The sequence below is a fragment of the Carettochelys insculpta genome, chromosome 2, assembly GCF_033958435.1.
Source record: "Carettochelys insculpta isolate YL-2023 chromosome 2, ASM3395843v1, whole genome shotgun sequence".
In the NCBI taxonomy this organism is placed as follows: Eukaryota; Metazoa; Chordata; order Testudines; family Carettochelyidae; genus Carettochelys; species Carettochelys insculpta.
The window spans coordinates 12684803-12710547 of NC_134138.1; the positions used below are offsets into that span (position 1 = coordinate 12684803).

General features: G+C 41.1%; 1 protein-coding gene across 9 annotated transcripts in view; it reads left to right on the top strand.

The window, feature by feature from the left end:
* The window catches only part of PTK2 (protein tyrosine kinase 2), a 418848-nt gene that overhangs the window by 282940 nt on the left and 110163 nt on the right, over positions 1–25745 (top strand). For all 9 annotated transcript variants that reach the window (XM_074986603.1, XM_074986600.1, XM_074986607.1 and 6 more), the window contains 5 exons: positions 7347–7487; positions 7941–8018; positions 10205–10312; positions 13628–13745; positions 19270–19300. In XM_074986603.1, coding sequence (XP_074842704.1) covers positions 7347–7487; positions 7941–8018; positions 10205–10312; positions 13628–13745; positions 19270–19300 — 476 coding nt within the window. The remainder of the gene's footprint in view (positions 1–7346; positions 7488–7940; positions 8019–10204; positions 10313–13627; positions 13746–19269; positions 19301–25745) is intronic.

Consider the following 25745-nt stretch of genomic DNA (forward strand, 5'->3'; position numbering starts at 1 on the left):
ATCCGCATTTCGGGTTTTCGTTGTCCCAAAGGTATTCCAACTATAACTATATACATGAAACAACTGATCTTCATCCTCCTTTTTTGCGAAAAGAAACAAAACAGATATCATTAGAATGCTCGTTACTTTTGTTGATTTGGCTCTTTCCCCTGGAGGAAACACATTATCCCCTTTCCATCTCTCCAGTTGCGAGCTATGGAATCATTTCTGACTAATCTTATTGCCGTTTTTTCTACTCAATGTGATATATTGTGGGAGTAGCTTTTTGGATGATCCGTACCAGACCTACCCATCTTGGCTTAAGACGTGACTCTTTTTTGAGTAATATTTAAAGAGTTCTCTATCTCCTGCATCCCACTTTTGATAATTTAAATGTTCATTGAGTCTTTTGTCCATTTTATGCATGTTTTTCTTTAACATGACAGCCACCATACGTTGGGTTAGAGTGGTATTTTGCAGTATAGATTGTACATAATTGTCAATGCCAATTCTTGGGGAATACTCTTCAGGGGGAATCCTGCCTTGAATCCACCAAGCCTCAGGAGTGTTCATGGGCCTTCTGAACGTGACCTTGTGTGGCAAAAAGCCATGTGCTCCCATGGTAGACCTAATAGCCATTAGGATCAAAGTGAGTTTATGGTCCCAGTCTTTCCCAATGGAGACTATCACCTTTTGCAATTCAGTCTTTAAAGTGCGATTTGTTCTTTGACATTACTGGACAATTGGGAATGTCCAGCCATGTGGAATTTTTGTCGTATATTAACTGCGAAGCAGAGCTGATGCATAACTTCTCCCATGAAGTGGATCCCCTGATCTGAATCTATTATTCTTGGCAGTCTAAACCAGCTGAACATTTGTTCCCAAAAGAGACGCGCCATTGTCAAACCAGTGCAATTTCAGGATAGGTAGTTTTCAACCCATTTGGTAAATGAATCCATAATAACCAAACAGTATACATTACCATTTTTGGTTCATGGGAAAGGTCCTATATAATCTATTTGTATTTGATACCAGGGTCCCTCTATTTTCTGATGCAGCAATGGGCCCTTTTGGATCTTTGTGGCAGGGTTGTTTTCTGCTTAGTGTAAGCAGTTATAGACATGGTGATTTACATCTTTTTCTATCATGGGCCACCATCCGACTGTTCATATTCTCTGTAGGGTCTTCTCTGCACCATAATGCCCTTGGTTATGGGCTAGCTTCTCTAGCTCACTTCTAAGGATTGCGGGGATTACCAAAAGAAGAATGGACCCCTCCTTGGAATCAGGATCTTCCTTGTCTGTCATGATTAAGTCAGACGGATGTTTACAAATTTTCCACAGTAAGTATTTTTGGGATCCCACCAGTTGTTGAATCTTGGAGTCATTATTTGAGAGAACCAAAATTTCGTGTATCTGGATTCTTTGGGGGTTCCAGTGCATTGATTTGTGGACTGACTTATCCCAAGCCGAGTCAGGACCAAAACTGGCAGCTTGCTTTGCTAAACCATCTACTCTGTTGTGGAGTACTGACACTTCCGCCATATCCTTTCTGAGTATGTGTACCTTTAATAGAGAGGTGGTTCCTTTTCTATCATTAGCCAACTGCCAAGCATAGTGGAGGTATCCTGCATAAGCAACTGGTTTCCCATCAGTTGTGGTAATTCGTCAGTTTAACCATGGGACCCTCCAGTCAATTAATGCTCTAGTGACCCAATCAGAATCTGTGCAGATTGCTATATCTGTTTCTTGGTCTGCTTGGTCTAAAGAGACAATGACAGCCCCTACTTAGCAGTTTGAGCTGAGTGCTGTTGAAAGGTTTCTTGGTAGGCTTTGTTCTTGGGTACATTTAGCACAGCATGTCCAGCAGATGCTTTCCCATTAATGAAAAGACTGCTTCCATCTACTACCCATACCAAAATCTCCTGGATTTTGCTTCCACGAAAGAGTGTTTCAACTTAAAAGGAGAAATGTTTTCACTGGTATCAATAACATAAGAAATGGTACACTCATGATCTTCAATGGTGGCAGAATCAGGAATCACAAGGTATAGAGCAAATGGCATGATTTTAGGTGGCTGCTTTTATTTATTGTGATTTCCTTATTTATTAAGGCCATACTCCAATTGGCCAGTCTTGGATGGCTGACATTCCCTGAGTTGGCTTTTCCTAATAACACATATTTCATATGTATCAGAGGGGTAGCCGTGTTAGTCTGGATCTGTAGCAGCAACGAAGGGTCCTGTGGCACCTTGTAGACTAACAAAAAAGTTTAGAGCATGAGCTTTCGTGAGTTAACTCACTTCTTCAGATGCATCTGAATAAGTGAGTTAACTCACGAAAGCTCATGCTCTAAACTTTTCTGTTAGTCTATAAGGTGCCACAGGACCCTTCGTTGCTGCTACATATTTCACAGGGGCACATGAAGTTTTTAAAATAACAAGAGCCATTCCTATAATGAGTTCCCAGTGTGAGAGTTCCCATACAAGTGCGAACACTTCCTTTTTGCATTGAGTACTTCTTTTCTACTTCACTAAGAACCCTTGACCCATAGGTGATAGGCTTTTGAGATGTTCCTTGCTGTTGCAATCAGACCGTTCACATTGATGTCTTAGATATGGCAAGTTGCAGACGGAACAGTTCATTAGGTTTTGGGAAAGCCAGAGCCAGAGCAGTTAAGATAGCTTGTTGAAACTGCTTAAATTGTACTTGTTCTTCTTTGCTCCACTGCCATTGTTGATTTTTACAAAGCAGCTTGTATAAAGGCCTAGCTTTTTCACTGTGTCCTTCTATAAAGTCTCGTAAGAAACCAACCAAACCCAGTAATGAGCACAAAGTGCTTACATCAGTGGGAGCTAGAAACGTCAATATTAATTTAATTCTTTCAATAGCTGGTCTTCTGCCTTGTGGTCCAAGCTGTACTCCCAGGTAAGTAAATTCTGGCTGCAGCATCTGAGCTTTTGTAGGGTTAATTAGGAGGCCACGGTCTTGTATTTTTTCAGGATCTCCTTTAGAGCTGACAAGTTTTTCTCCCATGTTCTTGTTGCAATTAATATATCATCCACATAGTTGACTGTGTCTTTGATGCTCTAGGTTCTTCCACATTGCTGCCACATGTAGATGACAAATGCAGGGTGCATTGTGCAGTCCTTGTGATACTCTGGTGAATGTTAACTGACTGTCGTCTTATGTTGACAAGACAGGTGGATAGGGATGGAAAAGAATGCATTTCCAAGATCTAGCACTGTATACCACTGTGCTCCTGATGTTATCAGTGCCATTACCTCTGGAAAGTCGAAGGCCTCCCATGTTGGTTCAACACTGTTAAACAATGCTGGAGTACCTCTCCAGGTGTGAACCTTGGCAATTTTTTTGGGACCGTGGGCTGCCCAGATGCCAGTGTCCCCCTCTCGGCTTTACTGATATAGTCCAAAGGAGAGGATAACCTCTACATCTGGTACCACCTCAGCTGCAGGAGTTGCTGGCTCAATGCCAGAAGTTGGCACAGAACTGCTTTAGGACTCCCCTCCAGATTTTCTGTCAGGGTTTACTCCCTTAGCCTTGTTTCTTCCCAGGATAACCCACAAGGCAGTGGGGCTCCTCCATAACTAGTTACCGTGATAACCACAGGAACTAATGGTGCACTGTCTTTTTCAACATATGGAGGAATTTCTTCAGGTGTAGAGGGCAACTACTTCCCCATCATTGTCACCTGTATGTCCTGCCATCTGTATTTCATTGTTAGATAGAAATGATCCAGCCTCATTACCCTCTTTAAAAGCAGCTAAGGGATCATTCTTTATTGCTCTTTTCATACCCTTGAGCAGCTGTATTTGCTCTTGTAGCTTGCTTATGTGCTGCTAATGCATCCGGTGGCTTTCTGGTCCTGTACCCACATTATGAGCCTCTGTGAGAAGCTCTCTCACAGCAGCTTTTGAGACTCTTGGATCCTTATCTCACCTGCTCACTCTGCTGCTGCCACCTGATGTTTGAGTTCTACTAGCTGTACTTCAAGGTGGGACACATGTAAAGTTACAGAAGCCACCTTTGCTTTTTCCATTTTTAATTCAGCAGCTTGCTGCTGAATTACCTTCCCTTTTTCCCTGTCAGTCTCTTCAGCCTGCCTGATCTGTCCCTGCAACAAGGACATTTGATGGTTCATTTTTTGGCTGATAGTTGCTAAATCATACAACAAAGCGCTATGCTTCACTACTTTCTTGGGAACTGCTTTGCTGGTGCTATACCGCTCCCATATTACTGTGAACTTTTTCAAGGTCTCCACTCCTGCCAGGGATTACAGCCTTTGCCAAATAATTCAAGACTCTTGTTATTTGCCTACATCTCCCATCCATCAAGGCTAAACACCTTGTCCATGCTGGTTGCCTTTCAGCATCTTACCCCCGCTCACCAAGAGAAGCACCACATCTGGTCATGTTTGTCCCTCAGGAAAAAAATCCCACCTTTGGAATAGTTTCTTCCCTTTTATTTTCGGGAGAGCTCATCTCCCTTATGGGTTACTATTCCTTTCTTCCTTAGAAGGTGGCTTTCCAGGGAGCTCAAGATTTGCCACCCCACACAGTCCACCTTACAGGATCAATGCTGACAGCAGCAGCCTGGAGACAGCCCAGCTGCTGACACCTACTCCTGGGCCAAGGCGTCCCTGGATAAGCTGGTAGCAGGATTTAACACACTTGCCAGTGAGTAAGCAGTGGGGAGGACCCACACATTCAGTTCAGTCCCTCCCTCGGGCTCATGGGCCTGCTGTCACTTCCACAAAACTGAACACAACAAAAGCCTAAGGACTCCCACTTCCAGGTTTGGGGCCTAACTCCAGAGGAGTCCTGCCGCAGTCTCCAGAAGATGTTACACTTGAGGCTTTGGATAACGAGGTTTGTGTATAACCCCCATCAGAAGAACATATCTGACCCCTCCGTCAGTATCTATCACGGTGAGTATAGGACCAAAAAAGAGAGGAAACTTTCTCGGGCAGCATCTGGACTTACAAAGCCTTAGAGGGGGGAAAATTCCTCAGGGGCTAGCAGAAAAATGGGAAATTCTGGTCGTAGCCAGTTCCTTTGTACCACTTTGAGGAGGCACCCCTCTTCTCGCTGGTCTAACGTCACATGACCTGCTTACTCCATTTTCTTATACTATCTCCATTTTGTTATTACATAAATCACCATACTCATTAATATATTAAACTATTTACATAGCTGGTATTTACTGCCGTGAGGTCAGCCTACAGTGCGAAGGGTGAGCAAGATAGATACTTTGACCAACTCTTCACTATACACAACCTTCCACAAACAGGAAGTGGTACTATGACCCCATCCTGCCTTCCTACTGAAAGTGTGCTCTCAGTTCCATATCAATGAATCTATAATCCTACCTGCCTTCTACCCTAAACCGCATGCTTCCCATGTGGAAGCCAAATTGCATACTTTGGATGTCAAGAGAGCCATATCCTTCTACATAGACAGGACGTGGGCCTTCAGAAAATCGCAAAAAATATTTTTATCCATTGCAGAAAGATCAACGGGATTGCCCCGTCCTCCCAACATATATCAAGACTCATATCTACATGCAGAGTGCAATGCTATTCTATTCGAAACAGGCCACTGCCGGCATTTCCAAGGGCACATTCCATGAGATCAGTAGCAACATCCACAGCCTTCCCAAAGGGACAGCCTGTATAGACATATGTCCAGTAACCATACCTTTATGGCACACTACACTATACAATCTCATGAATAAAAAGACTTGGCAGTAGCTAAAGCACTACTGTCCACGGTAGAAGCATCAAACCAAAACCCACCATCCAACTAGAGAGTACTGCTCTACAGTCACTTACCATGGAGCACCCATGGAGATAGCACTCAAAGAAAAAAGAGGAGATACTTGCTTCATGCAGTAGTGGCAGTTCTTCAAAATGTGTGTCCCTGTGGGTGCTCCATATCCCTCTCACCTCCCTTCTACTCAGTGCAGTAGACATAGTTAGGGCATCAATGAAGGAACAGAGGAGAGAGTGGGTCTGCGCACGCTATCCCTAATGACACAAATGGTGTGTGCTGGGATCACACATGCACAGCCCCACTGAGAGCTGCTAAGAAAGATCTCCATCCTGTGGTGCTGAGTAAGCCCAGCACCTACCATGGAGCACCCATGGGGACACGCATTTCGAAGAACCATCGTTACTGCACAAAGCAAATAACTTCTCTGTCTCCTTCTTCCTCTTGGTCATCTCTTAATTATTCTTAATGAACGTTTTTTCCCCTCCGTAATTTATATCATCTGATTATCATTTTGGCACTGATGTCAACAATTTTGAAAGTCAATAATATAGCTAGCTCTAAAGCGTCCGCAGACAATATATGTTTCTTACTCTAATGGCTCAGGCTTAATTAATTTATGGATTCTATACCTTCTGGGTGGGTATATCTTTTTCTGATTTCAAAGGTAACAAAATGAGGGCAAAATCAATTTTTTGAAAAGCCCACTCTCTATTATTACTCTCTAACATAAAATAGCATATATTGCCTTAAAGTAGTAAATTCCATGCTGATTGTGCTGCACTGACTTTGATGGCATTTTTCTTACTGGGAAGAAGTTTAAAAAGTAGGGGCAAACAAAGAACTTCATGCAAAGGTTTTTATTGTAATCATATTGTCTTATTATTTTGTTTAGAAAGGAGGAGACTGAGGGGTAAATATGCTAGAGGTCTATGCAGTCGTGAGTGGTATGGAGAAAGCGAATAAGGAAGTGTTATTTACCCCATTGCATAACACAAAAACTTGAGGTCAACCAGGTTTAAAGCAAACCCAGGAAAGTAATTCTTCACACAATGCACAGTCAGCCCGTGGTACTCATTGTCATGGGATTTGTTCTTATGTTCTTATAGATGTTATCAAGGCCAAAAAATAATTGCATTCAAATGATAATTATATAAGTTCATGGTGGAGAGAGGTCCGTCAGTGGCTATTAACAATGGTCAGAGGTGCAAACTCATGCTCTGGGTGTTCTTAAATTGCTGACTGCCAGAAACTAGGACTGGACAACGGGATGAATCACTCCATAATTACCCTATTCTGTTTATTCCCTCAGAAGAACCTGGCACCTGCCACTGTCAGAAGCCTGAATACTGGGCTAAGTGGGTGATTGATATGACCCAGTATAGTCAACTCTTATGTTTTTTATTCAAATTGTTAGCTTTGTTTTACACAGAAAGCACCTATCAGTAAAAATGCAGGGTTTTTTTTTGATGATTTGAGTGAGCGTTATTGTTATTGAAATAATAGATGTATTGAATATTCATTGGCACAGCTTTAGCTTCATTGACTCTAAATGATCTTTAAATATATTCATTATACAGGCCAAAACACTAAGAAAACTGATTCAACAAACGTTTCGACAGTTTGCCAACCTCAACAGAGAGGAAAGTATTCTGAAATTCTTTGAGATCTTGTCTCCAGTATACAGATTTGACAAAGAATGCTTCAAATGTGCTCTTGGGGTAAGTACTGTATAGGGAGCACAATAATCTGTAGAGTACTTTGTGAAGTAATGGGCATAATTGACGTTGTTTAGATCCACAATTAATTGCCTGTGCGTAATACACATTTTAATTAAAAGGGTTCTCTTCTTAAGTTTCATTAATCACAAATGTTATTGATTACATACCTCTCTCTCTAAATGAGTATCTCAAAAGTATGAGAGTTTGGAATAAGTTTGGTGATTTAGATATAAACATTTGTTTTATTTAATATACATTGGTGTTTAACTTCTGAAAGCCATGGAAAGGAATAAAGTTATTTATTAATCTGTTTGATTTGCCTTAAACAGTTTAAAAGTTTGTAAAGGTTGTTCACTGAAGATTGTAATGAATGATGCTGGAGGCTCTTTATCCACAATTTTGTTCTCTTTCCCTTTAAATACCACCATCTCCACCTCCCTTCTACATAAAAAGTCAAGCTGGATTATTTCAGTGGAGCTGGCAATTGGCCCAGAAGAAGGAATCAGTTACCTTACAGACAAGGGCTCTAATGTAAGTCTGCTTCTGTTTTCCTGTCTCAATAACTGTCTGAGAAGCTATGGAGTGAGGCACAGCTTCTTGTGAATGGGACTTTAGATAAAGATGAATGAAAAGTCTAATCTTTGAGCCAAACTAAGAAAAGGCAGGAAATTCAAAGTAAAAGCTGTTACTCAAGCATTCACTCATGCTGTGGGATGTGGAGAAAGCACAATGATGTGAAATAAAGAGTTACTATTGACCTTAACTCTGGATTTGCTGGCTTAAAATGTGCACTGAGGCGCACGTTAAGGAATCATAAATATTGATAGTGACATCTAAAAAAATTACTCCATCATTTACGTATTTCACGTCTATAATGATTTTTAATCAGAATATTTATTTAGCTAAATAAATCCTTCAGCACTTTCATAAGTCAGTTTAAAGCTGTTGTAGTGCAACCATTTCTGTAATATCTAGTTACCAAAAAGTGTAGCATATCTGTTTTTCTTTTGATGTGCACAGGTTGAACTTCTCTAGTTCAGCACACTCGGGACCTGACCAGTGCTGAATAAGAGAATTTGCCAGGCCGCAGGAGGTCAATATTGTCTAGCAGCATTACCAACACTTCTGCTGACAGGGCTCTTAGAAGACATGTAGAGATAAATTACAGATAAACAACAGCACAGAAAACTGACAGCCAGGATTGGTGGCTGGAAACAAACATTATGGGACCACAGGAAATTTGGCCACATCCCTGATAAGTGGTCTTCTGTCTAACTAAAATCGTGCCAGATTATTAATGTTGCCAGATAAGAGAGTTTTTGGATTAGAGATGTTCAACCTGTAGTTTATTTACTCTGTTACTGTATTTAGTTCATTTATTTTTTTACTTTGTCTGAAGTAAATTAAGTTGACTAAGTTATAGCACTCAAGACACCCATGTTGTTTTGCCTGGAGAAAACACACAGGAATAACAACCGCAAATCTGGAATAGTAACAGAGAGGGAGCCGTGCTAGTCTGTATAATATCAAAACAAAAAAGCAGTCAAGTAGCACTTTAAAGACTAACATAATAATTTATTAGGTGAACTTTTGTGGGACAGACCCACTTCTTCAGACCATAGCCATACCAGAACAGACTCAATATTTAAGGCATAGGGAACCAAAAACAGTAACCAAAGTTGACAAATCCAAAAAAAATTATCAAGGTGAGCAAATCGGAGACCAGAGGGGCGGGCGGGTGTCAAGAATTAGATGAAACCAAGTATGCCAAAGAGTCCCTATAATGTCCCAGAAAATTTGCATCCCGGTTCAAACCACGTGTTAATGAGTCAAATTTGAATATGAAAGAGAGTTCAGCAGTTTCTCTTTCTAAAGCAGACTGAAAATTCTTCTTCAGTAAGATGCAAACTCTTAAGTCATTAACAGAATGTCCCACTCCATTAAAATGTAGTCTGCTCCATTAAAATGTAGAGCACTTCAAAGAATTTTTTTTTTCAGTATTCTATGAATGTGGACACAGCCCAGTTGACCTATTGGTAGTGGTGTCGTACTGATAGTAGTGTGTTTTGCACTGATGCATCAGAAAAGACCTCGGTTCAGTTAAGCCCTGTGTAACTATCATTAACAGTAACCCCTCCACACAAATAAGGAATGGTACTGAGTGGCTTCAGTCCACCTCTCCTCACTTACCAGCATGATTACCATAATAGGGGTGTAAAGTCCATAGAAATTGGAGGAGCGTGTATTGAAGCTTGTGACTCAATGAGACCATAATTCATATTAGGTAGATATGAATTCAAGATTGCTCAGTGTAATTTAGAGTTTTACCGTACATAAGTGAGACATTGGGAATGAAGGGAAAAGTCAAGGTACAAGCTGAACCTCTCTAATCTGGCACCTTCAGAACCTGCATGGTACTGGACCACAGAAAGTCAGTATTTCTAGTAGCATTACCAACACTTCCACTGTTTACTGGGCTCTTGGAAGGCATATGGGGTAAATTCCAGCTAAATAACAGCACAGAACACTGAGAGCCGGGACTGGTGGCTGTAAACATATTTTATGGGACCATGGGAAACTTGGCCGCACCCATGATAAGTGGTCATCCAGTTAACTAAAATCATGCTGGATTATGGATGTTTTTGGACAAGAGAGGTTCAACCTGTCCTATGCAGTTCTTATGAATGTCTCATTTTTTCATATATGCTTTTCTTTAGCCTACCCACCTGGCAGATTTCAATCAAGTGCAGACTATTCAGTATTCAAATAGTGAAGAGAAGGACAGAAAAGGAATGTTACAGCTCAAAATAGCTGGAGCACCTGAGGTAAGATATTGACAGCTGCAGTAACCTTAAAGTTATTGATAAAATGTATGCATAATTTGTTTCTGCACCTGATAAGAAAACCATATTGAAGTTTTTTCCAAGAGGTACGCAGGTATATATAAACATAACACTATCAGTGATGGAGCTGTGTGTTCTGTGTGCAGTAACACTTTTTAAGACTCGATTTTAATTATAATAAAACAGGATAAATTTACTGCAAAAATCTAAGTGGCTGCCAGTTTTTCACTTTTTGCTTAAATCATCACATAACCTAAGTGTCAGAAATTTTTATTATCCTGTCCATTTTAGATTGGAATATTCAGATTAGAACAAATAGAATTTTATACCATGTCAATATTAACCAAAACTCAGAGAAGAGTATCTCTTATTCTTTAGAGGGCGGAAAATAATCCTAACCATTAATTGTTTGGAGTACCAAATTCAAGAAAAGAATTTGTAATAATACCAGATTGAAAGTTATATGGTAGGTAGGGTGACCATGTCTCCCTGACCCAAATATGGGACAGGGAGATGGCGGAGGGGAGGGGCAGCTCCTCCTGGCTGCACCAAGCCCTGGGGAGCCAGTGCTCCCTGCCCCTCCCAAGCCCTGGGGCAGGGGCAGCCAGAGGCGCTCCCTGCCCACAGCCCTGGGAGACCAGCAACCCACGGGAGCTCCAGGCCCAGAGCCCCGGGAGAGCAGTGACCCATGAAGCTCCCAGCACGGAGCCCTGGGGAAGCAGCAACCTACGGGAGCTGAGGCCAGAGCCCTGGGAGAGCAGCAGCCGCAGGCATCCCTGCCCCCGAGGGCCTAAATATAGGACAATTCATCCGTTTTCAAAAATAAGTCAGGACACCTTTTTGGCATCCCAAATATGGGACCATCCCTTCAAATACTGGACAGTTGGTCACGTTAATGGTAAGGATTTTGTGTATTAAAATATGTAAAGGAGGTAAATATGTGAAATAAGATTAAATGTTGTGGGTTATTCTGCTTTATACACATTGCAATTTAATTGGTTCTCAAGAAGCAATTTGAAAGAGGGGATAAAAGTGGTCTGGTGAACTTGTTTAGAGAGGGCATTCAGTGTATAGTGACAACATGGAAAAAGGCCAGAGACCACTGTGTAGGAAGTATACAGAGCCAGAATTGGTGGAGAGCAAATGGTTGAGCAGATAGGCACTGTAATAAGGAGACTAAGTCAGATAGTCTGAAGTAAAGTAGAAAGATGTGTGTGAGAGATAAGTTTCAATTTGTTGTAGTAGAGAAGAGGGGTCTAATAGGGCAGGTCTGCAGTCGAGGAGAAAGTTGACCTAAGATACACAACTCCAGCTATGAGAAGAGTGTAGCTCAAATCAGTGTACCTTAGGTCGACTTTCTCTGCTGTCCCCACAAGAGTTCAATGACAGGAACTCTCATACTGACTTCCCTTACTCCCCATGGCTGTGAGGAGTACAGGGGTCGATGGGGACAGCCCACAGCATTTGATTTATCATGTCCTAGTACATACGCTAAATCGAACCCCAGAAGATTGATCTCTGCATTATCGACGCTACAGTAAGTGTAGATGTGCTCATAGAATAAAACAGGTGTGAGATGTGGTCAGAATATTGAATGAGGAAGACAATCTTTATCTATGAGAGCTGGAGGTTTTGTGATCTAATGGGGTCTATTCCTGGCTGTGAGACAGGAGATTGCTTTATGATGTGGTTTAAAGTTCATTGCTCAGTGGGACCCAATATCTGCTGGAGCCTCTAAGCATTACATAATGCAAATAATTATTTAAATTAAGTAACAGCTGCATTTGCTACTTTCCAGGCCTCCTTCAAAACTCTTCTTGAGTGTTTGTGGGAGAGGGTGACATAATAGGAAGAGTGGTCAGGTTATTGTAATGACTATGGTTGACAGTCATTTTAACATTGTGTTTATAGTTCACCATATTCTCTGTGATTCTGTTTTCACTATTGTTTGGTTAAATGTACACTTCAAGAAAAATTAAAAGGATGTAAATCTTAGAGGTATAAATAAATATGCTAACTGTCCTGTTGCTCTAGCATTAATAATACTTTTGAGTGCACGTCACATTTCTTAAATAGTATTGGCACCTTTTTATAGATGGACAAATTAAAGCACCAAGAAATTACTTCCCCAAGGTCATACTGTGAATTTATGACTGAGATGAAACTAGAAATGACATCTACAGTTTCTGTGTCCTATCTACTGGACAACACAGTCCATAAGGATTTGAAAAAGGGAGACAAGCTGTCTGTTTCCTTATGGACGAGAAAGAACAACATGTTGGAAAGAACAGTTACTGCCAAAAACGGTTTTAAGCTTACATTTTTGAAGTTGGAGGAGACTTACTTTTAGCTAAAGAAATGTGTCACTGGAGGAAGGCAGTAAAGGAAAGCATCATGGAGATATATTCCAGAATTCTGAGGGGAATAATCAACTTCCGCAGCAGAAGAAAATTATGTCAATATTGTGACTATTATATGAACAGTTGGCCACTAGCAGCTAGCCTAAGAAACAAATAAAACCAGGTTAATTTTGTATTTATGAAAAAGGCTTTCAGTCATTGCACCTTCAGGTTACATTTACATGAGGGGGGTTTTCCAGCAAAAAATGAGCTTTTGTTGGAAAAACCCGCGGAGCATCTATGTGCAGAATGTGCTTTGTTGACAGTCTGTCGACAAAACTCGGCACATCCGCCCGCAGCGTTATACCTCTTCACGTTAAACTATGATGCCTTTCTCGACAGTTTCCTTTCGAGAAAACAGCTGTGTAGACATTCTGGGGCCCTTTTGTTGAGAGACAGGGCTTCCAGTTCATCAGGCAGCCCTGTTTGCGGAGCTTCTAATCAACAGTTCTGTTGTGAGAGAGCTGGGCAGTTCAGCTGTCTCTTGACGGAGCAGATTGCTCTTTTGATCCACTTTTATGTGTAAATGCAAATGTTAACAGTTTTCCTGGGAAATCCCTTCTGACAGTCACTTCTGTCGACAGATGCTTCTTGTGGAGACGTAGCTTCATACATTATTCTTTAGGGTACTGAATAGGACTGATACTCTTCTGCAAAAATATTTTAATATATGTTACCATGTCCTCCTCTGGTACTACCAGAGTATGAATAATCACTAATTATAATCTGATGTATTTAATTTTACTTTTGCCTGCATCTTTCTGATTGATGTTTTCAAGTATGTACAAATCACTTATGCAATGCTACAGCTGTTCTGCTCAACATTTGTGACCAAAATAATGCCTCTTTTGTTGGTGCCTTGTTTTTTTTTTTTGTTTTGTTTTGTTTTTTTTCTTAGCCTCTCACAGTGACAGCACCATCCTTAACCATTGCAGAGAATATGGCTGACCTAATAGATGGATATTGCAGACTAGTGAATGGAGCCACACAGTCTTTTATTATCAGGCCTCAGAAAGGTAAGATGTTATTTCATTCTGGAAAGAATTTGCAGTGTGATAGTGTAATTCATGATATACTACTTGAAAATTAAAGTTAAGATGAAAAGTAGGAATATGTTCTTGCTCAAATTTGTATCAGGAAATATGGGAGATTTTTATTGTTCAAGAAACTGTTATAAAAAATCTTCATGTGACAAGTCACTTAATGATGCATAATTTAGATAGATTTCCACCAGTCATTGCGTCACACTGTTATAAAAGTAACAGCAATTAATAGAAAACAAATTGTAATAAAAGGCACATTTATTGAGGAACTGTTTCTTGAAATCTGACTGAAGTTAACATTCAAATGAAAATCTAACTGAGCCAGTTAGAACGGGGTTCAGGCTCATGATAAGGTGAAAAGAAAAATTCTCTTCCTCCATGATATTGATGAACTGCTCTGTTTTCCTTTTTAAGTCTTATTGTATTGCACACCTTTCCCTCAAAATACAACTAAAACAGAGTAAGTGTTCTGTGGTTGATTCAGTTGTTTTAATACTAAACAGGGGCCAGAGACTGTAGGTGGTGACAGCTGCATTTGAGGAAAGTGTATAACTACCTCAGCATGCTTCAGGATAAAATTTTAGTCATTCCTCCTTGCTAGAAACTTAATTTTTTTTAAAGAAAGTGAAATTATTATCAAATAGCCTGTGAAAGTCTTGTAAGGATTAAGTAAAGGAGACTTTTCTTCAATTTATTTTTATCTGAGTAGATATACATGATACACTGACATACAGAGATGCTAATACCGCTTGCTCTTGTTGGTATCCTAATTAATGAGTATGCCTGTTTGAACTCTTCCTTGTGTCTAAACAGTTTTGTTATCTTGTCTGTTGGATATGTGTGGATTCTGTCAGGATGAGCAAACCACCCACTTTTCTGAATTTTGTTACTAATATGTGATTGTAGACTCTGCAAACTGAATCACCTTTCACTTATTTTTTTCAACTGTTTTTCTGTCTGTTTCTAATCAGATGAGGGAGGGTTTTGTGTTGAGAAAGTCTGTATCCTTTAGCAGCCCAGGAAGAAGTATCCTATTTGTGCATGGTTATGAAAGCTCCATGCCCTCTTTCTTTATAGTGCCTAAAGGAACAGTATTTAATTGTTCTGTCTTGAGAGATGTGGCTATAAAGCAGTTACTTATTGCCATAGTACAGATTAAATATAATTTATTCATCATGTGCAATGATAACTTTATTCTTAATGGTGAATGTTTCTACTTTGTATGTTCTGACTTCTTGTGCAATCATTCTTCACCTCGACACCAACAGCTGATTCCTTTTAAATCCTCCAAATTCCACTTCCTTCTCTTCCAGTGACAGATAAGGTTCCCAATTCCTCCCTTCTGCAAAAACATAGGTTCTACACCCATCACCCATATCAGTCAATTACCATCCCTGACTGATTTTGTTGTACCCTTTCTCCAATCTTCTTCCAAAGCAGGGTTCACAATTCCCCCGTACGCACTCCCGAAACACTACAATTTCAGATTTCTTGCCACATCCCAGCCCAGAAATTTTCCTTTCCCGACCATGCAACTAGTATTTTCAGAGATGTCCACATGTCACCTTTAAATCAGTATGGCCAAAATTGAACTTTTGATCATTTCCCTACCCAAGCCTTTACCTCACCCCAATTTCTTCACATCACCACCATGCTCTGTTATGTAGGTCCATATCCTGGGTGTCCTCTCCAACACCCCCCCTACCCTCCCCACTCACAAGGGTGGGAGAACTATGTCCAGACCCATCAGATCCTGTAATCTTACGTTCAAACCGCAACTGAGGGGTGGGACTGGGAGCTTTCCCCAGTTTTCAGAAGCATCAGCATGTCTGTTCTCCAACTTCTATGCATAGGGGTGTTCAGGTCTCGTATGCCTAAGGAGCTGGCGAAGTGGGGAGAGGGGTGTTTGACAGCATAGGCATGTCTATACCGCCTGTTTATTACAGGTAGCAGCTTCTGCTGGCAGGGAGATCTTGCTCAGCTATGCTAATTAGTTGTGTGATTATGCTAATGAATGGCCATTTGCAATTGCAAGAATGCTCATTAGCATTAAGCTGTCAGCAATACCCCTCTGCCTAGACCCAGCCAGTGGTTACAGCAGTCCAGTGGCTTTAATGAAAGCTAAATCTTGTGATGGAATATTTGAGCTACTTTATCAGTTTGGCAATTTTGCATTAACAATCTGCTCAAAGACTGTTTCTGAAACAGTTTGGAGAAATGTATGAATGAATGAAGCATGTAATTGGTTATGCCTTTATGCCAAAACCAGTCTTTGTATTCATACATTTTCCTCTTTGTGTCTTTTCTGAGGAGATGATAATCCAATCAATATTAATCTTAAATACTTCAACACAAACATAAAATGGAATATTGCCCAAGTAATTGTGTTCATTATTCAGCCATATGAAATGTTGAATTTTCAAATACTGTTTGAATTTTTTCATCCTCCTGTCAAAATAGCAAAATATCTTCCAACTCACTTACTTATTACATCACACTAATTGTTTGAAAAAGATAACTCCAGCTATATCTCAAATGATGAGGACTCAATTATCTGTTACCACTTAAGAAAGGTATCTTGGAGGCATTGTGGATAGTCCTCTGAAAATATCCATTGAATGTACAGCAGCAGTCAAAAAATCTGAGACTGCTGGGAATTTATAGGAAAGGGATAGCTAATAATACCAAAAATATCATATTGCCTCTAAATAACTCCATGGTTCGCCCACATACAGAATAATGTATACATGTGTGGTTGCCCCATTTCAAATTGGATATATTGACATTGGAAAAGGTGCAAAAACGGGCAATAAAAATGATTATGCATATAGAACAAGCTTCTATATGAGGAAAGATTAATAAGACTGAGACTTTCCAGTCTGGAAAAAGATGACCAAGGAAGGATTTAATAGAGGTCTGTAATATGATTGATGTGGTGAAAATAAATATGGAAGTGCTATTTACTCCTCATAACACAAGAATAAGGGATCTCCAAATGAAACTGATAGGCAGTGAGTTTGAAATAAACAAAATGAAATACTACTTCACACAATGGATAGTCAACTTACTGAACTCTTGCCAGAGAATATTGTGAAGTCCAAGACCATAACAGAATTCAAAAAAAGATTTAGGTAAGTTCATGGAGGATAGATCCACAAACTGCTATCAGCCAGAATGAGCATGGATGCAAAACCATGCTCTGAAATATTCCCAGCCTAGCATTTGTTGACCAGAAGCTGGGAATGGGTGACAGAAGATGATCACATGATGATTACATGTTCTGTTCATTGCCTGTGAATCACCTAGCGTTGCTCACTGTCAGAAGACAAGGCAATGAGCTAAGTAGCACCGATCTTTTGTTCTTGTCTAGAGCTTTTGACAAGCAATTGTTTGGTTTCAAAATTTCATTTTTATATGAATAACTTTAAATTGTGGTAAATCCAAATGTATCTGGAAGACTTTTTAATGTGTCTTTGTTATGCATAGCTAGTTTTTAAACTGAATAGCAGAGAAGGGTTGGTAGCATATCGTTTTCTCAGCTCTTGAAATAAAAAATGAACTCTATGATGGACTGGTCTTAGAGATATGTTCCAGATCTCAGACCTGTACAAGTCTTTATGATTTTACAGTTGTTACAGGAATCCTTTTATCTCTTACGGTAGATGCCAGCCTGCCTGGTCTTACCTGAAGCAAGCAATTCATATTTAAAGAAATCCAGTTTAAACAGCGTAGCAATGAAGTTCTGATGCTTCTGATACTTGACAATGTAGATGTTCACAGGCTCATTCAAATTCCTCCTCTTTTCCCCCTGTTTATGTCTCCCTCTTTGTTGGTGATTCTCCAGCAGCAAATGTCTGTGCAGTCAGGCAGTGCTATTTTGTGCATTAATCAGGAAGTTGCTTCAAAGAGTTACAGAGGATTCTGGTTTGGGTGGGATGTCAGTATAGAGGAGAGTGGAGTGACAAAGATTGGTTTGGTTTTTAGCCACAGGTTGGGTTTGGGTTGGGTTTTAGCCACAATGAAAAGTTTAAAGAGCTATAAAATGTTGAGTTGAACATGACTAAAGCTCCCTACCTTTCCTGGTCTCTCAGCATTCCCTTGCACATTTTTCCAATCCCCCAGATTTTTACTGGGTTCTGTACGTTACCTTTGCCTGTCTTTCCCAGATCCCTCTCCCCGCCTCTGATTCTATGACTGGCAGCGCAACTTCCTATGCCATCCAGTCCTCGAGCCCCAACATCTGGCTCAGTCAGCCCAACACCATACCCAATCCTAAACTCCTGTCCCTGTGTGTTTCCTTCCATTTTCTACTCTGTCTAACCTATGCAAGGAGTAGTTGCAGACATATTTCTGTTTATAAACATTAAAAATAACTACAGATATCATAATTATGTGTAAGGCCAAGGAGACACAAAATATTTCATTCTGCCATTTAAAAGCACATATATCTACGTGCATGGTTTCTCCATCCTATTCTAAAGGGCCTGGAGGGAAAACTGGAGCTTTCTTTCATCTGGTCAAAGCTTACTTTTGCTTCAGCCAGGGAAATATAAACAGTGCTGGACTTTGAGTCTCTTGTATGCAGCAGATTGCCTGTTGGTTTACTACATCCCTCTTGTTTCCTGAACCTGTGGTACTTTCCTCTTCTGGTATCCCTCAGGGCCACTTTCTCAGTAATCCAATGACTCCTTTTTATAGTCCTGTTTTAAGAATCACTGATTAACTCCGTCACTTCTTACTTTAGTGTGGGATATCTCAGGTTGCTTTTTGTTCTTTGAAATTTCCCCAGACCCTCTCACAAAAGACCCTCTCACAAAGATACTACATAGGAAAGAAACCTCTCTTCATATCAAGAAAAAAAATGAGTTTGTCTAAGCCAAAGCATTTAGTGATATTGTTAGCTAAAAATTAGAATTATTTTCAGGAAAAATATTTCTTTTTGGAGAATATGGGGGAGAGTGTTTGAAAATTGGACTTAGGATGAGAATCTAACTTAACTCTAGCTATTGAGCACATGCTGTCATTATATTGTATAGTCCAAATAATAAAGAATTTATCAAAATGCTATGTTAATTAATGTAACACTTCATATAGTGTCTCTTACATGCCGATTAGGTAGGTTTTGGATTAGTTTTGAAGAGCTTCTTCATATATACTTGTGCATTAAGTGTATCTAGTAAAATATTCATTAATACAAGAAGGAATATCTGTGATTTTCTGCAGTGATTTGGCTGAAATATAATGAAAAGGTCTGAGGAAAAAACCTGTAAAAGTATGTGGATGAGATTCAATTAGAAATTCTGTGTAGCCTTTCAGTAATATTGTGTGATATGCTGCTGTAATAAGAATAGTAGAATGATTTTTTGATTCAATAGGTGTTTTCCCTGAGTGGGCATTATGATGAGATAGAATTTTATGTGTATAGATATTGTACAGAGAATTTCATCAATAACAAGTCAATAGACAATTAATCTTGTTTTTTTTCTCTTTTATGCAGAAGGTGAAAGAGCTTTACCATCAATACCAAAGTAAGTTTAGCCTCTAATTTGACATTGTGAAACATCAGTAATCTATGAGTTCTAAAAAGTTTTGATGAGATTCATGTAAATGACACTCCAGTTCTTTACATTTATATTTCATTTTTATTGTTGCTTTAGGCAAATACAAAAACAGAATTACTCGTATGAAACCATGTAACTGATATAAGTGACAGATGATGTAAAACATACAGATAGTATTTAAGGTCTGGGGAAAAAGTTTTAACCATTATGAATAAGACTTGACTAAGAGGAAAGGCAATCTTTTGTTTCAAGTACTAGAATGGGATTCAGGATATCGGGTATTCTAAGCATGTCCATAAATTTCAGCTCTTGAGTAGTTCTGTTGTAGTTAAGTGTTTTAGTACCTTGCTAAATTGGGAGCTTAATCTCTCTCTGACTACATCTACACTACGAGACATTTGATTTTTAATAGATTCAGTTTTTAACCTTGTTCTTATGAATTCGAATTTAAGTGTCCACAAACCTTGAAACTCTTGAAATTCAATCCATCATTTTTCCATGTCAAGCTTCCATGTCCCCGTTGTCCTATGCAAGTTCAACAGCATAAGCAGTGCATTGTGGGTACCTATCCCACAGTGCCTCAGCCCCGGTTGCTTGTGGGTGTTTCATGTTAGAATCTCAGAATGTAAAGCACTGTCAGAGAATTCAGAGCACCCAGTAACAGAATTCAGACCTCCCCCAAACCCACCCAGGTTCCATGTGCCATGCATCCTCTGCGGATGTTTGCGTAGCAGCGGGCAGCTGTGTCTTCGGCCCTCCCCCAAACCCGCCCAGGTTCCCTGTGCTGCGCATCCTCTGTGGATGTTGGTATAGCAGCAGGCAGCTCTGCTATCAGTCTTGTCCAGCCGCACCCAGTTTTGTCAGCCACACATCCGGACTTTCATATTTGCAGGCCTAGGTGCTGCAGAAATCAAATTCTAATTCAAAAATTCCCAGGCTTCCTGTGACCTTCTTCCTGTGCTTCTGGATGGAGAATAGTGGAGAAGGAAGCAGCCACACATGGAGGGCCACTGTGTAGCTTTATGGGATACATATGGGACACTTCTGGAGGCTAATAAATTCAAATTAAAGACATGGTGCTTCCACACTAGCTTTTATTTGAAATTTTAAATTCAAAATTGATGCTATACCCATCTGGTAATAGCAACATTTTGTTATCGGTGTTAGGGCTTACTAATATGATCTAATGATATTTGCAGTGAAGACAGTGACATTTTAATATCAAGCTAACTCCTTTAAATTCGACTTTATCTGGTAATGTAGATGCAGCTGTCTCAATTCAGAACCTGTGAAATAGCAGTAATGTTTCCATTCTCCAACAATTGATAATATTATCTGTTTAGATCAGTGGGCAGCCAAGGCTAATGAGTGGGCCATACGAGTGGCCCTTTGTCTCAGTGGGCCATATGATTGGCAGTAGTGGGCAACCTGCAGTCCAGGGCCACTGGGGTTCCACCAATGGTCTGTTGAGCATCCACAAACAACTGATTCACAGCTGTTCAAGCACTGGTAGGGAGTGAGCAGAACAGGGACAAGCTCAAATTTGTGGATTCATGGTGCTCCAAAAGTGCTGGGAGGGAGGGTGAGGAATAGGAAATGCAGGGCTCCAGTGTCCCAGTGTGCAAGAAGTATGCGTGTGAGGGCAGCAAACAGAGGTACGTGGGCTGCAGGAGGAACCCCAGTGGGCGATGTGACCCACAGGCTGCAGATTGCCCACCCCAATTTAGATTGTAAGCTCTTGGAGGCTGTCTCTTCCTGTATGTACAGGGACCTATCACATTGAAGCTCTGTTGCCTCTGTGTCCTCTAAACGTTGTTAAAATACAAATAATAAATATCAGTAATATAAAAATTCACCTTAATTTTGTAGCCTGTTAAAATACTAAAGTTTCGGGAAACAAACTGGATAGCTAAATAGTGTTCCAGCCATGTCTGTGGATCTGCAGAGAGTACCAGTGTATTTCAGGCAAATAGATGTTAAAACATCTGGCCAGTGCTAAGCAGACATCCTGTTTCCAAGACTTCGTGGGGCACTCTGCTGCCAAAACCTAGAAATTCTTAATTAAGTGATGTCAAGACTCATTTTCCTTCCACTTCCACTCAGTGCCAGACAAGTGGTTAACATCACCTGTTTCCAATACACTTGACCTAGATGTGATCAGAGCCATCCTGTCCATAGGATGAGGTGAGGTGGCCAACCCAGGGCCCCACAGTAGCTGTCCCAGCCATCGTATGAATGGGGAGGGGGAGAATTACCTGGGACTGGGAGTTGTGTATGGCTGCTGCAGCAGGAGGGGTTGCCTTCCCCTCGCGCACTCTCTCTCTCTGACCAGGCAGGCACTCTGCCTCCCAGCCCCACTGCACCTAGCTTCTCCACAGCGGGCTGGGAGGGCAACAGAGTGGAGCAGGCTGCCACACCTGCTGTCTGGGTGGTGAATGGGATGAAAGAGGCAATCCCCTGCTGCTGCTGCCCCCACCACTGCACACAACACTCAGCCCCAAGTAATCTCCCATCCCTGTTGCTGGGGAAGGGGATAAAGAGGTCGGGCAATGCCTGGGACACATGGGGTGGGGCTTCCCTCAGGCTCCACCTCCTCCTTGGGACAGCCCTGGGTGTGACTTGTTTCATCCTTGGGGCTGCATGTCATAACATGCCAATTTTAGCATGGAAGAAACTCCTCTGTAGCAACTTCAAGTTATTCTGTACTTGACCTGTGTTGACAAACCCTCTCCATTGAGTAAGCCTTTCTCTCCCAGGTGAGCAATCAAAATCAAAGGTATTTTAAGCCACTCATTTCATCAGACTCAAGTCTGCCAATATGAGAGGGGAAGGTCCACTGCAAAGTCCGTCTGCAGTCTTATCCTGATGTTGGTTGTCTGTCTTTGCCTGTGTGGATACTTTTTGGGAACTACAGTTTACACAAGACAAGGCGAAAACATTAAGAAAAACAAGTGGGAAAAAAACCCATTATTGCTGTCCAAACTTATGCTTGTTAACCTTTACTCTTACACCACTGTAACATATATTGTTTTGATCTCCTGTCTACCTGCTATAAGCATGAACCGACCAGAACCCACTGTTAGACAGCTTAAGTTTAGAGCATGGGTGTCCAACCTTTTGGCTTGCCTGGGTTGCATTGAGTGAAGAGGAATTGTCTTGGGCAGCATATAAAATATATAATATAGTTAATGTATAGTAGGCATCCTTCAGTCTGCATAGACTATGGATCGCGCCCTTTAAAGTTTCAATTGAGGACTTCATTTACAGCGTCTATTGTGACTATGAAGACCCACATGAGAGTGACAGTCCTTGCTGCATCTCTTGCAGATGTAGTGGGTGTCTGGCAAGCCCTTATTGTGCTTTCTGTGCGCTCACTTCTCCTCTGCTAGCTGTCTGATCTTCATCTCACCCTTCTGAAGGCCCTTGTGTAACCCCTCCCTCCATCTGCTGTGGTCGTCTGCTAGTTCTTCCCAGTTGTCCAGCTCGATGTCTACCTCTCCGAGGTCTCTCTTGCAGACATCTTTGTAGCACAAGTGGGGGCGTCTGGGAGGTCTTTTGCCAGAGGCTAGCTCACCGTACAGGATGTCTTTTGGAATCCTTCCATCATTCATCCTGTGGACGTGGCCAAGCCAGCGGAGTCGACGCTGCCTGAGGAGGGTGTGCATGGTTGGGATTCCAGCTTGCTCAAGGACGGCGGTGTTGGTCACTCTGTCCTTCCATGATATTCCAAGGATGCGCCTGAGGCAGCGCAAGTGGAAGACGTTCAGCCTCTTTTCCTGGTGGGCATACAGAGTCCAAGTCTCGCTGCCATAAAGGAGGGTGCTGAGGATGCAGGCTCTGTACACTTGTATTTTGGTGTGAGTGTACAGCTTGTTATTCCACACTCTCTTGCTGAGTCTGGACAGAGTTGTGGCCGCTTTTCCGATCCTCCTATTTAGCTCAGTGTCCAACGACAGGGTGTCAGTGATGGTGGACCCGAGGTAAACGAACTCGTGGACGACCTCTAACGTATAGTTGTCAATGCTGATTAATGAGGATTCAGCAACATCCTGACCGAGTACGTTTGTCTTCTTTAGGCTGATGGTAAGCCCAAAGTCCTTGCACGCTTTGGAGAACTGATCCAGCAGTTTTTGAAGCTGGTCTTTTGTGTGAGACACTACAGCAGCATTGTCTGCGAACAGCATGTCTCTGATGAGGACTTCTCGCACCTTAGACTTAGCTTTCAGCCTTGCAAGGTTAAACAGTTTCCCATCAGATCTTGTGTGCAGCAAGATGCCCTCTGTTGAAGATCCAAAGGCATGCTTCAGGAGGAGTGCGAAGAAGATCCCGAACAATGTCGGAGCAAGCACGCATCCTTGTTTGACGCCACTCCTGATTCTGAAAGCGTCCGATAATGCGCCATCATATTGGATGGTTCCTCTCATGTCTTCGTGGAACGACTGGATCATCTTGAGTAACCGTGGAGGACAGCCTATCTTGTGGAGCAGTTTGAACAGACCATCCCTGCTGACCAAGTCAAAGGCCTTGGTCAGGTCAATGAAGGCTATGTAGAGTGGCTTTCTCTGCTCCCTGCACTTCTCCTGCAGCTGCCTTAGAGAGAAGACCATGTCAACGGTAGACCTCTCTGCGTGGAATCTGCACTGCGATTCGGGGTACACCCTCTCAGCAATCTTCTGGAGTCTGCCAAGGATGACGCGAGCGAACACTTTACCAGTGACGCTTAGGAGGGAGATTCCACGGTAGTTGTTGCAGTCGCTTCTGTCTCCTTTGTTCTTATACAACATTACAGTGTTAGCATCACGTATATCCTGTGGAACCTCACCCTCTTTTATATAAATCACATAATAATGTTAAAAGTTTACGATCTTGTGGGGCTGTATTACTAGCTGTCCAGAGCCGCATGAGGCCCGCGGGCCACGGGTTGGACACGCCTGGTTCAGAGTGAATTATGTATGAATCACTTTTTTCAGCATTAACGTGAAACATGATGGAACTGTCCATCATCGTGCAAGAGCGGGGCCTCTGGTCCTGTCCTGAACAGGACAATCCTGATAAGATTTTAGGAACTGATCCAAGTCCTTTGAACTCAGCAGAAAGACTCACAGTCTTTGTATCAAGCCCTCATGTCTTCACTAGGAAGCCTTCTGCAGCTTTAATTCCCATTGCTGTGGTGTTGGACACCGTGCTGGGCTGCTCATGCTGGAAAAATCCAATTGTCAGCTTTCCATTCTGCTCAGCCTATTGCAGATTATCTCAGGCCACAGCACAGCGTGGACCATTACAAGCAGAACAAGGTACCAGCTCCTGAATCTGGTTTTAAAGCAAGCTGCATATTAGACAGACTACAATTTTTATTGGATCAATTTCTGTTGATGAGAGCTTTAGAATCCAATAAAACTGGTCAAATAAAAGATACTGGCTCCTCCACTTTCTCTCATATCCTGGAAGCAGTGTGGCTACAATAATGCCGCAATACCTTAATTTTTGCTGCAAGGTATGAGCCTATGCACCTGAAGGCACAGCAGTTCATACTTACCTCTGGACTTGCCATGTCAGTTATGAAATTTAAAAAATTGCTTGAGCTCTAGCACCTCTCTCATTACACACTAGCACTGCAGAAAAAATAGCTCGTTTGTACATTTCAGTTATAATATATTAAGTTGAACATAAGGGTAAATAAAAGCGATCTCTCTCTCTCTCCTACAAGAAAAGGTGTTGTCTTGTGTGAAAATGAAGCACAGAAATTCATGGTAAAAATGCAAAGGAAAGCGGGGCAGATATCTCTGAGGTGCAGCTTCCCTGACATTAGGCATGCTGCAACAAAGTGGGCAACAAAATCACAGGAAAGGACAGACAAGGGCAAAATCAATCAGATTGTGTGGCTAATGCATGAGAGGCTAGAATTTTTTTTAACATAAAATGGATAGAAGGGATAAGTAGGAGGTCATGAATTTTACAATGCATACATTTTTATTAAACAATTTTTCAGCTGCAAAGCCTTCTATAATAACATAACATTTTTGTAGAAGAGCTTCTATGTGTAACAATGAGCTAAAGAGTAATTTTGCACATTCTATGCTGTTGTATCACAGGTACAATATGTGCTCGTATATGACTGTAGCAGAATGTTCTTGGGTCATCAAATGTTCACAAATTTTAGGTAGCATATATTGCATCTGGAAAGCCTTTCCTTTGGCCGATTACATTCCTGTTTCATAAACAGAGTCCATGATTCTTCCTTTGTAAAATGGATGTATAATATTTTTCTGTTAAAGTGGGTGTTTTATTTACTGTTGATGGTTACTAGATTGATAAGTGTAACTTTAATTAGTTACAATTATTTATCCGACCATTATAAAATCATTAAACTGTTTATTCAGTTGTACATAAATGTCACATTTTACACAAAAAG